This window comes from Taudactylus pleione, unplaced genomic scaffold (assembly GCF_031769625.1).
Source record: "Taudactylus pleione unplaced genomic scaffold, aTauple2 ptg000041l, whole genome shotgun sequence".
NCBI classification, from domain to species: domain Eukaryota; kingdom Metazoa; phylum Chordata; class Amphibia; order Anura; family Myobatrachidae; genus Taudactylus; species Taudactylus pleione.
Window position 1 is genome coordinate 68589743 of NW_028284443.1, and position 13122 is coordinate 68602864.

Here is a 13122-nt window from a genome sequence, read left to right on the forward strand (position 1 = left end):
AGACTTGTTTAATCTACTTCCATTTATCCAATTCTCCTGGCTTTCAGGTGCGTGATTGAATGATAACGACATTTTTCAATCGCTCATTAATAGTTCATTAAAATGTCAAATAGACCAGCAATTTGCGCTCCCGCTGGTAGTTTTCGACATCAATCATCACCTCAACATGCTGGTCAAGCTGCCGATAACGACAGATTGGGCATGTTCGGGGATGAGGGAGGTTGCCTACACTGAATGACATATCATTCAGTGTAGGCACTTACAGGATGAGGAACGAATGTTGTAACCGCACTGTCGTTCCACTATCGCCAAGTGGATACGCACCTTTATAGAATCAGCATCAGAACCAGTTTACTTGTTAGTAGTTGTACCTTAGCAATTATATTTCACTAAAATGATATACAAAATATTATAAATACATTTGCCAAGTTGCACTACAAAATACTTTCAACAAAAAAAAAAGGGACTCTCTTCAGGTCAAAAGATAACTCCTGATTTAGGTTATCCAAGCCTGGGTACACATTAGACGATATATCGTGCAATATACCGTTTTGAGGCAGATTGGATTGAAATGATATAATTTCGAGCATGTGTACCCGTGATTGCGTGCTCCTGTGTGTAGTCAGCGACTTCATGCGATTGGCCATACTGCCACTATTGCATGAGGAACAGTGCATATTAATGAAGGACGGAACAAGTGATAGTTCAGTCTTTCAATAAATCTTCTAGTGTGTCATGGCAATCATATACCGCTTTTACACCGAAATTACGGATCCGACCCAGGATATTCCCAAGTCGGCGCCGTTCACACCGGAGCCGGGTCTGCAAAGACCCGACTTTTCCGGCATTGAAGTGGACACTTGGAGATTAATTAATCTCCAAGCACCACTGAAGTCGGACCAATTGTCCGCCATGCGGCGCGCTCCATGTCATGGTGACCCGGAGCACGCCGTTCACACTGCAGGGTTTCACGGGTTACTCCCGTGTTAAACCCTGCACGTTACCAGGGTTGGATTGCCGGGTCCCTCGACCCGGCGATCCAACTCTCTCTCCTTTTACACCAAGGAGCTACCCGGGTTGACCCTGCAATAACCCGGGTTTTAGCTCTGGTATAAAAGGGTTGTTACTGTACATTGTCCGGGGCGAAGGGTAAACGCTCCAACCATTGGCAAGATTACCGGGTCATTTAATGTGTTCCCAGCCTATGAGGTAAAATGGTTCCCACTACATACATAAATTCTCAGGATTGTGAAATAAAATTATACACAGCTGAAAAATATTCTTTATTACTGAAACATTCCAAAACTGCAGTATACAGGTGTCATCATTAGGAAATCATATACTGTTTTATTAAAGCGTTAGTGCAATTGATTTGTGTAAAATGCCTACAAAAAGTTATGTCCATTGAGACAGTCAGTCTTCATACAGGACAGTAAGTAAAACGGTTATGTACATAAGAAAACCCAACCCACGTTGCAGTAGAGCTGCAGAGTAATCCGCTCTCAATCAGAGATCATTAAATAGTTAAATAATAAATTAATATGACATACAAAAGAAACAGACAAATCTAAGGTGACTTCATAGAACATGACAGTGACTCTCCTTTTAACCTTGTGCTTTTGCAACAAAAAGTTATGCATGTTACTAATAATCAAGTGATAAAATGCTTATAAACAAAATATTTTCTATGGCACAAAAGTGAATCCGCATCTTGGGAGGTGTTTAATAATTCCAGGTGTTATAGTGGTGTGCATTCTATACACAGAACCCCACCAACATTAGTGATTTTCATATCTTAGTGATTATGTGGAGTATAGTGTAGATAAAAACAGTCAAGAGAAGTGTAGGTTGCAGTAAAATCTTATTTAAAACAAGTTTGTGTATCTGAAGGATGTATTTGTCACACATTGGTGCATATGTACTGTCAGTTATGTGTTAAACAATACCAGTTTGTTGTGAAAATAATAAATTATTCCATGTCACATTTAAGAGCTACATTGTCTTTGATAGTACTCTCACTTAACACATTACAAATATTAAATCTCAAGGAGAAGCATTACACTTTTAGCCCAGCCAGCTGGGATAAACAGTACTCATAATTGCTTTTTTATTTTAAGCACAGACTCATCATTCATAGCTGATCAGTAGCATCCATCCCTCCAATTTCCGTCTCGTAGTGTACTCAGGGATGACAGAGTCTTCGGTGGCTGAATGAAACTGAAAATAATAAATAAAAATAAAACATGTAAAAGTGGATTAATACAGCAAATAAACAATACATACACAAATCAATATTAACAAATGTACACAGTATTTGATACCCTATATTGTTAGGATAAGGAGTCCCCCAAATCTTTGCTCCTTAAAATCTTAATATTTTTAAACAAAATCTGTTGCAGAGAATCAAGAGAGTAATAATATTATATATGTGTGCGTGAGTTGGAAGTCATACGGAAGCACGCTACAAAAGAAAAATGATCGGAGAAATAGCCTATTTGCACACATATGCGGAGCTGTAAGCATCTCGAGATGCCTTCATTTCTGCAGTAACAGCTTATGTAGCTGCTGTGTCATCATTTCCAGCGTCTACTTGCACTTCCGCTACAGCAGGTGCAATAGATATGCCTCCTGAGTGGCTGTCCTGCATGGGCTGCATTTCCAGGAACCTACCCTTACAGATCTTTGCCTAAGTGGGTCTATTCATAATGTTAATTACCAGGGTCCCCGATAATTAACTTTCTAACTCGATGTGAGAGACAGCTGATCCGATAATCTGCTGTCTCCCCAATAATCAGCTGTCTCCCCGAAATGTTTCACTGCTCCTTTCGGAGCAGTCACTACATCCGGCAAAAGCGGATAACGGGAGCATTCGCCATCTGAAGATAGGAATGCTCCCACAATCAAGCTTCGAAAATAATGTATTTTCGGAGCTTGATGAATTCTGTCCCCATACTAGTGCATGGGGACAGCGGGACATTCCACGAGTGGAAGGTAAGGAGGAGATATCTCCAGCTTTACCCTCTTAATGAATGGCCCAATAACTTAAAGTTAAAACACACCTTGCATTTTTCTGTCTGTAGAAATTATTTCACTATAGAAATCAATAACTGACCACTTTTGCCAGGAGAGTTGTAAATGGAATTTGTACATGTACATTATCTGGTCACAATGATCCAAAACGGTTGTAATCTTTGCGAAAATGTAAAGTTCAATATGTGATACAATTATGTTCTGCACAAATAAATGGTTCCATTCCCCAGATGAATGCATTCAAATACCAAGACACCGATAAAGTCAGGAAGTCAGTGAACTACTGTAGACTTCTTCTGTGGATGTATTGCACCTCTTGCATACAGGTTGGGTATGGGATCCCACCCTAAGGCAAGTAAGCCAACACTAACCCTTACCCCTATCTTTCCCTCCCCGATGCCTAAACCTAACCCTCTCCCCTTAGTGCCTAATCCTAACTCTCCCCCTAGTGCCTAATCCTAACCCCCAATACTGGCCTTCGGGATGCTGGCGGTCGGGATTTTGGAGCCAGGATCCCAACGCAGTACATATTCCGGCAATGGCATTTTGTTCATCGGCGTCCTGCATGCCGGGATGCTGACTACATCCTCTTTCATACACCTCTCTCTCCCCTGCTATTGCTTTACCATTGCCTTTCATGCCCGATCACTATTGCGCTACCATCATTATGCCTTCACCATGCAACAATTATTGTCCTCCCTACCAGTACAGTCAATGAATTGCCACAGGCTTATTCCCCTACAAGTCCAACATCTCTGCCTCCCTAGTTCTCCACTACAACCTTGGCCATAATTTAGTTCATATCATGTGTTTTTAAAGTTTTATTTTTCTGCTTTACCTTTCTGTCATCAGGGCCGGCTCCAGGAGTAGCCGTGCCCTGCGCAGACAGGAACTCTGACGCCCCCTAACCGCACGTGTGACCAAAAAGGGAGTGTGGCCTAATTATCATAGGGCACGCCCCCTAAATGACGCTATTTGACCCCATTTAACGTCAGGCTGGGGGCGAGCCGAGCGCTCCTTCAGTAGCTGGGCTGCCCCCCAGCCCTCTCCCTGCACTGAGTGGATTCCGAGCACAGCATCCATTCCTCTTCTCCGATACCAGCACTGCTGCAGCTGTGGGGGTACCCAACCTCCTGAACACTAGGGGGGGCACTTCGGCTCGCGGATGGAACAGCGGGGCAGTGCCCAAAAAACTGGACTGTCCTGCTGAAATCTAACTGGTTGGGAGGGATGAACCCTCTATGGGGTGGCACCCCTGTCCAACTGCACTGATCTTAAGGGTATTTATGCTTGAGCACAGGTGACCTAATTAGTACCTCAGTCAATTTGATTTGACCATCTATGCTCAACCATGGATATCCTTAAAACCTGGACTTTTAGGGATCCTTGAGGACAGAGTTTGGGACCCAATAGAAATACAATGAACTAAATTTATCTTTAACTTATTGTCCCTTTAGTTTACAACAGATTTATTAACTCCATTGTTTTTATTTTTGTTATGCCTCAGCCTCGCACTACTAATTAGCCTTCCTTTCTCTACCACTATTGTCCACCACTTACTGTTTTATTTTGTCTGTTTACCATCTTAACTACTTTGTAACTTATACCCCCTTTACACCAGAGCTAAAATTATTGCAGGGTTAACCCGGGTAGCTCCTTGGTGTAAAAGGGGAAACGGTTGGATTGCCAGGTCGTGTGACCCAGAAATCCAGCCCAGGTAAGTAGCAGGGTTTAACATGGGAATAACCCGTGAAACCTTGCAGTGTAAACGGAGCGATCCGGGTCACAGTGTCCTGGATTAATTGGCCGGTCTCAGTGGTGCTTGGAGGAGATGACGTCATCTCCAAGCATCCACTTCAACACCGGAAAAGCCGGGTCTATGCAGACCCGGCTCTGGTGTGAACGGTGCCGGCTCGGGAAAATCCTGGGTCGGCACCAGCTAAATTCCGAGTCTGATCCGTATTGGGACCCTGTTCTGAGGAAACCGGAGCTGCTATTCCCGGAGAAACGCGTCAATAGAGAATCTGATCAGCTCATGTTCTTTTGATCACCCCGCTTACCGATCCATTTGATATCCACACTTCGTTTTACCAGGAAGGAGGCAGCCCAGCACGGATCATTGCTCAGTGCCAGACCACTAGAGACGGCAGTGGTCTTATTGCTCTCCTCCCTCTCACTGTGTCCACAGTGGTCTTTTCTGGATCACACAGAGGATCCAGCAGTTGTTTGCACCCCCGCTTATTGTGCCCGATACCAGCTTTACTGGACTGCGCAGCGGATCCAGAAACCCACTTGCGCTCCCACCGACGAGCGGTTGAGAGCACGCATGTGTGAGACCTCTACCAATGAGTACACATATCAATCACTCATTACACACTGCATATCTATGTCCTAAACACGGCACTATGGACCTCATTCAGAGTCGGTCGAAGCGGCCGAACCGTCGTACGGGAAAAGGGGTCGGATATTCAAATGATTCCCTCGCAAGTTGCGTCCCTAAGTTCGGATGGGTAGCTGGCCGACCAAGGGGAGGAAGCGGTCGGAATTCAAAAAAATACGCCCCCTTCTCGTACGCATTGCACGTCATCTCTGGGCATATAAGGATTAATCGAGACCATCGGGAACCATCGAAACTGGTCGCAGAGCTTAAGGTTGACCATACCCTCTCTTAAGCTCTACGATCATGTCAGTGTAAAAACCTCCCATGTCACATGTGCCATGACGCTACTTTGTTAATTATGCACTCCCATAAACCGTATGCACTCCCATAAAACGCTGTTTGCATAATTAGGCACGCCTGCGTTCGGATCTCCACTCCCCCGTTTTCAAGCACCTTCCCCTGTTACCACGCACAAACGCCTCATTCTGTCACTCAAACTACCAACCTGGCTGTGTTCAAGGAGAGAGAAATTTCTGATCGTAGCGGCTAGTTTGCGCACGCGCATTGGGAACTTTACGCAAGCGCAGTATAGCGAACATCGGTGGCGTACGACCGTGCGGCGGCAACGACAGACTCTGAATGAGGTCCTAGGAGTGGATAAATCTAATATTCTGAAGTGTATACTAAGGATTTTGACTTTCATTTGGGGACCTTCATATATGTGTGCAAATATTAATAACCAATATTGAGTCAAACGGAAGAACACTCGTCAATTCATGTACATCATCATTTAACAACTTTTTTGAAGTGAACCCTTTAAGAATCTGAGGAATTATCAATTAAAATAGCTTGAACAGACTACAGCACTGGATTGTACCATCTTTATTATACTCTATGTTTATAAACGGTTTGATATATGCTAGTACAATTTTAAAATACATTTTTTTAAAATAAATATATACTGTTATTATAATTTGTGTGGTTATTCAAACCAGCGCTCCATATCTACTTGTGTCACATTAACCTTTTTTAGCAGGTAGCAGATCCTGCTGTGGGAGCCGCTAGTGTATAACCAATATAAGAACTGATTGGGGAGCGCAGCCATACACATTTTTCTAAAAGCAGTATACGTCTGTCTCCTGTCTCATATATTGTTTAATTAGTCTTCTGCAATTCTATGTTTATTTCAGTCTGCTGTCATCACATTACTTAAATTTACTCTAAGGGCACCTACTGCTAGCTATTTTCAACCTCCACCATTAACTGTCATCTACCGCTTTAGCCTTTCTATTCCCATTTATTGCAAATTGTGTAGTATACTGAAATTTTTTTTGGAATATTGCAGTGGTTTCCAAACTCTGGGCCTGATTCAGACCCTTTCGCGAATGCACAGCACTCACAAGCGGGTCGATGGTCCTTCACTACGCACGCTGGAGCCAGCTCCGACGTGCGCGAGACCCGGCCAGCGACGGGCGCTCAGTCGCTACGGGTCTCACACCAAAACGGGGCGGCTGTCGATTTTGATTGACAGCTCGCCCCGTTTTGCAGGCGGGCAGGGGGGTGTTTGGCCAAACGGCGGTGTTCCCGAAGGAACGCCTGCTGTTTGGGGGCGGCCTCAGTAGTGAGCTTCCGGCTCTATTCGAGTTGGAAACTCACTGGGGCTTGCGATGCACGAGACCCTACCACAAGGATCTCGTCACAAGCCCAATGGCCGCGATCATCACATGGCCGCTCGCAAAAGCTGTGGGTGGTCACCCACAGCTTAACGAGCGGCCAGGAGGCTGGCTCACAAAAAAAAATGCCGCCCTGATTCAGAGCGAGCGCTCTGAAAGAGCGTCCAGCTCTGAATCAGGCCCTCTGTCCTCTAGGCACTCTAACAGTGATATCCATATTAAAAGCACAGCTGACTTAATTAGTACCTCAGTCAGTGTGATTTTACCATCTTTGCAGAAGCATGGAAAGTCTTAAAACCTGGACTGTTAGGGTGCCTTGAGGACAGAGTTTGGGAAACCCTGGCATATTGAACTATCCATTTATTGTTATCTGTTGGCATGATGCCTTGCCAATTCACTTATCTTTTGCCAAGCAGCCCTGTCCTCACCTTGCCCTACCCCCCACTCATCTCCCCCACTACTATTTTACCTTCCATCTTTTGGTCCCACTCCTCACTTTGGTAATCACCACCTTTTCTCCCCCCTCTTTTATCCCCTAGCCTATCTCCTCCCCCTCCCTCCCTTTTTTCTCCTACTTATCTGATCTCTCTGTCATGCACCTGACTTCCATCCAATATCATGGTTGACTAATATTTCCACTTGACAGTCCCATAGAAGCTCTCCCTTTCATCCACTTATCTTACTCAATGGATCTCTTCACTCTCCCATTTATATGGTCACACCCTGGACCTAGTCTTCTCCCACTTCACTAACTCTCCTTTCCATCCCTCTGTCCATCAACTTCTCTAATTTAGCTTCTCCCTCCCTCAAGCTGATTTCAACCAACTCAAATACATACTCTTATGACAGATCTGCCCTAAACCAAGATAAACAGCCTCCTCCTTTCGCTCCCCAACCTTCATTTTCATCCCTCTCACTTTGTCGACGTCCCCCAACACTAGGGATGAGGTCAGTGTCTTCCTCTTGTCATTATTCCCATCCACCTGCCCCTGCACCAATCCCCTTTCATCTTCTTTGCTACCTCTCTCCTGCATACTGCTCCCACCATGTCCACCTCTTCTTCCACCTCTAGGTGCCTCAAGTCCAGCACTGTCTCTCCCTCCTTCAAGCATGCATTTCTATCACCCACTCTTAAGAAACCCACTCTCTTCCAATATGCATCCAAGCTACTAAAGAGGCTCGTCTCTCTCACCACTTTATTTTCTTCCAACAACCTTCTTGACCCCCCTTAATCGGTTTTCTGCCCTTTAAAAAAAAAAACTGCCTTCCCCACCAAAACCAAAATGGTCACTTCTCATTCTCTCAGATTGGTCTTCTGCCTTTGACACTGCTGAACACAGGCTTCTCCTTCAAAATTTTCTACTCCATCAATCTCCATGACTGTCATCTCATGGTTTACATCTTACCTCACTAACTGTTCATTTTTAGACTTGACCTCTGATTCCACTTCCCCTGCTTCATCTACCTGTTAGTGTTCCCCAAAGATCTGTAATTTGCCTCCTCTTCTCCCTTTACACCTCATCAGTTCCTTTGGTCTCCAATAACACCTTTATTCTTATGACACTTAGATGTACCTCTCCTCCCCCAACATTTCTACATCAATCTCACATGGCTCTTTCTGGCTGTCTACCATCTCATCAGATCATCTCATGCCCTATCAAATATGACAAAAAGCAAACGCATCATTTTCACCCCTGCCAGAGACCTCTCATATTCCTCGGTTGATAACATCTACATCCATATTGTCCCTCAAGTCAGCTGCCTAGGAGTCATCACTGACTCGAAGTTGCTTGCAACTGTGTAGTGTCAATCTCTACAACATCTCAATAATCAGGCCCTCACTCAACCCTCATACTGCAAAAACTGTCAACTATGCACTAATCTCCCTGTAACCTTCTCCTCTCTGGCATCACAATGAACCCACTTGTCATTTTCATTTCTCTCAGCTTGACGTCACCTTTTCCTCAGTGCAACCTGCTTTACTGGCTTGCAAACCCCCTCAAAATCCAGTTGACACACCTTACCCTCACATATAAGACCCTTAAGGTCTTTCCTTCCTCCATTTCCAATCTTATTACCAGTCTCTCCACTCTTCCAATGATCAGCATCTCACATCCACCCTGGTTATCTCCTCTCACACCTGCTCGCAAGACTTCCCTCTCTGTCCCCTTCTCTAGAACTCACTCCTTTAACTAGTCAGACTAGTTGATGTTAAAATTTGTACTAAAGACACTTTTCCATTAAAACCTATCAGTCCTCTCCACCTTTGACCTGCTTTTTTCATTGTTCACCCTTCCCCTTAGAATGCAAGTTTTTACAGGCAGGGCACTCTTTCCTATTTTTCTCCCTTAAAGCTATCCATGCCACTTGTACATTTTGTTTTTTTGTCACTAAGTTCCCTTCAGCAATTTAGGTACTGTATGCTTGCTCTTACATTGAGTAGAGGCTTAATGAGAGCCAAAAACAGTCTTTCCCCTCTGTGACTTACCAAACGTTTGCCCTACAAGTAATAGTTGCTCTAAAGTCACCCCTTGTCCTCATCATATCTAGTCTGTAATTTTATTAGTGTGTGTTGATCATAGGATATCAATTTACTGTACTTTGTATTGTACTTCCAATATGTCAAATTACATAGTTTCTATGTATACTGCTTGAATGGTATTGCAGAGACTTTGTGGCACCTTAAAAATAGAAGATAATACTAATGCTTAAATGTAAATAAATAATAGTACAATACCATCAGCAAAAATAATAATTGAAGAGAGTAAATCACTTACAAATTCAGATATAAAATGGTATCTTAAAAGTATATATTGCTGCAGAATCTCTTAACTACGGTCACAAAACTATCATTAGAACTGGCCGTGACAAGGCTTTGTCTATAGCAACCCTTGCTTCCATGCAACACAAAGTGTTTGCCGGTACTCGGCTGTCCCTACATCAAACTTGTGATAGTAATAAATGATCAAATACTGTTTAAGATAGAAGTAGCGACTTTGACATATCAGATGAGTCACCCAACATTACCATACCAGAACACAAGATTGTCATGCTTAGCACTCAATTTCAACAATGACCAGTGGTAAATGTAAAGACAGAAAGGTGCAACAGGGTTAGGTACCAAAACAGAAGTTAATCCAGGTGGCAAAGAATGAGCAGAATATAGTAGCTGTACAGAGGCAGTAGATGAACCAGGCTGCAGTCAATAAGCAGAGTTAGGGTACACAGGCAGCAGTCAGTCCATGTAGTAAACAATAAGCAATTAGAAACCAGTAGCACTACAGAAGTAGAAAAAGCCAAAGGATAATGGACGTGAAACGCTATAACCTGCAATAATCTCCTGCTGGGGAAGCGATACAAAATAACAGGGACCAATAAGGACATGGCACAATAGAACATATAAAAACATGTAACTACACAGAGTCCAGGATGGGTTACACTTAAATCATTACTGCTGTACCTTAGCAGATGGAAAAAAATGCAGTCTGTCTGCTAACCTTAGCATAAAATAAGTTCAATTACCTGCTGTATTGAACATTACCAAGAAACCTCAACCAGGATTTATTAGGGAATGTCCAATGAAAGGCTAGTCTTAAATTCTTTGCATGATGATGATCAAAAGCGGAATCCAGGACCTATGCTCCAGCTCATACCATTTGTTATTGTACACATTTGGAGTGAAGAATTTTATCCACCATATATTCTGCATGACCAACATCAATCACCAGAGGCCGTTTGGAAGATTATTTTCTCTGGAATGTTTTAGAAGTGTAGACTGGTTTTCATAATAAACAATGAATGTTTTAGGTATGCTCAAAATGTATGAACAGTCTAATAAATCCGGGCCTACATTTATGGAATGGCCAATGAAGCTTGATATTTTTACAGGTAGCCACAAAATATCTTCTATCAAAGTAAAGTATTTCCAAAAATGATTTACAAAATGTCTAGAACAAAAAGCATACATCCCTTTCTCCAGACTATACCTAGTGATCAATTAATCTTCCGATTATATCTAGAAAGAAAAGAAGTTAGAAAGAGGATGATTTTGAGTGCAAATCATAAATACAAAAGCAGGGAGAGAATCCAGACGATGAATGTGGAGAATAATGCAAACTCTACCCATGGTAGATGTTCATTCCAATGGTCATGTGACTTAGATACATAGCATCTCAAGTACTGATCACCCTTCCCTTTGGTTGTGTATGATGAAAAGAAGAAAAATATAAAATTCCTAGTGGTCCACAAAAAAAAAATTCCAGAGAAGAATCACAACCTATGAAACAAGTAACAGAATTACTGACAAAGTCACTGAGTATGAAATATTTAGAATACTAAAGAGATGTTTCTGCAATAAACTACTGAATAAAGCACATGCGTTACTATTCTCATAACCAGGATGGTAGGTAATATTAAAATCAAAATCTAAAAAAAATAAATAAAGCCCAGCCACACGTCTAGAATAAAATATTTTTGCTGACTCAATATATTAAATGTTTTCATGCTATGTATAGACCATATTAGTATGATTTGCTTCTTTTAACTACTGCCTCCATTCCATTGTCACTTCACTACAAAAAGTTCACATTGTAGAGCACTTCATAAAGTCCATAAATGTAATTTCAGATTAACTGTAGACATCTGAGACAGAATGGCAACAGCCTCAAAATCTGAAGCATCAACTTCATCAATTCAGTTACTAGAAGTTGCTGTTTCCGCCCATTTTAAAACTTCTATACATAGACAAACAGGAGTTAAAAAATGATAATGAAATGATGCTCACATCATAGAAAAATGTACTTTAAAAAGGAGGAAAGGGTAAGATAGAAGGAGAAAGAAAGATTTAGTAGCATATATGCAATCATCTTTTCTTGAAAAATAAAGTACAATGAAAGATGAAATGTAAGGAGCTGCAACAAAGCCAAACTAAATATGTTAATAATAAACCAAGGGTGAAACATACCCTCGTCCTCTTTAGTTTTGATAAAAATTTTATGCATTATTTGCTTGCAAAAATGATTACCTGCGTGGCGGAGTAGCAATCTTACTACGGGGTATACTGCTCCCACTGGTGGTGGACAGAGCAGGTCTCGGTAGAGCACTTCTTCCTATAGGCAATGCACTTGAAGTCTTGTTTGGCATAGGAATCCCAGAACTTGATAAAGACTGTAAACTAGTTGACTGAGGAATGCCGCTATTGCCTTGTATAGTTGGACTGACATAAGCTGTGGCTTTAAGAGGTGGCCTCACTGACATTGGAAAATTACCCACACTGTGCACTCTCTGCTGAAGTTGTCCAGGGGATGGTACTAGAGGAAAAAAAAATTCATAAAATGCTTTATAAAATATGAATTTAACAAAAAAGATAGTGAATCAATACATAAATACATTCCAAATAAATATTAAGCAATAAGCTTCCAAAAAGAGATGAGTAAAAAACCAAAGACATTGCTCTCATGTTACGATGGATTTCATAGAGAAATTGACATTATCTAAGGGTCTAAATATTATATGGTTTGTCCTCAACAACATAGCTACCTATAGACAAAGACCTAGCTTTTTGGTTTGGAGAACACATTTTTAAGATGAAATATTGAATTGATTGAACCCCGTGTTTTGTACATCTACCAACCAAGTATTGTCCCCAAATATATCTTAAGTGCCAGCGAGTTTTCACTTGTATATCCTATGTCCAACATACCAAAGTGCAAAGTGAAATTCAGTTGCGACTACACTGGTTTAAATTTTTGCGCAAATACACACAGAAGGTGCATGAATTTGTGGGCCAAAATGTCAGTCTGCCAAGCAGCAAAATGTGCCACTCCTGATGGAAGTTTTTGAGTGGGCAGTGGTGTTCCTGGGTAGGATGCTAGGAGCACGAATATAGCTACTTATCAGCTAAGAGGTGGAAAGGCACATTGTGTCTAGGTGTTATTTCAGAGGGTGCAGAGTATTTTTCTCACCGCTTGATTTTCTGCATCCTTAAAAAGGAAACAGAGATCAGAAGTCATCATATGCTTTAATGGAGTCCCCCTTGTA

General features: G+C 42.1%; 1 protein-coding gene across 2 annotated transcripts in view; it reads right to left on the reverse strand.

Moving 5' to 3' along the window:
• Positions 1-1270: 1270 nt before the first annotated feature.
• SLAIN1 (SLAIN family member 1) overlaps positions 1271-13122 on the reverse strand; it is a 62622-nt gene continuing 50770 nt past the window's right edge. For both annotated transcript variants that reach the window (XM_088457249.1, XM_088457239.1), the window contains 2 exons: positions 12107-12392; positions 1271-2217 (listed from right to left, as the gene is read on the reverse strand). In XM_088457249.1, the coding sequence (XP_088313375.1) occupies positions 2142-2217; positions 12107-12392 (362 nt within the window). In that variant the 3' untranslated portion in view covers positions 1271-2141. The remainder of the gene's footprint in view (positions 2218-12106; positions 12393-13122) is intronic.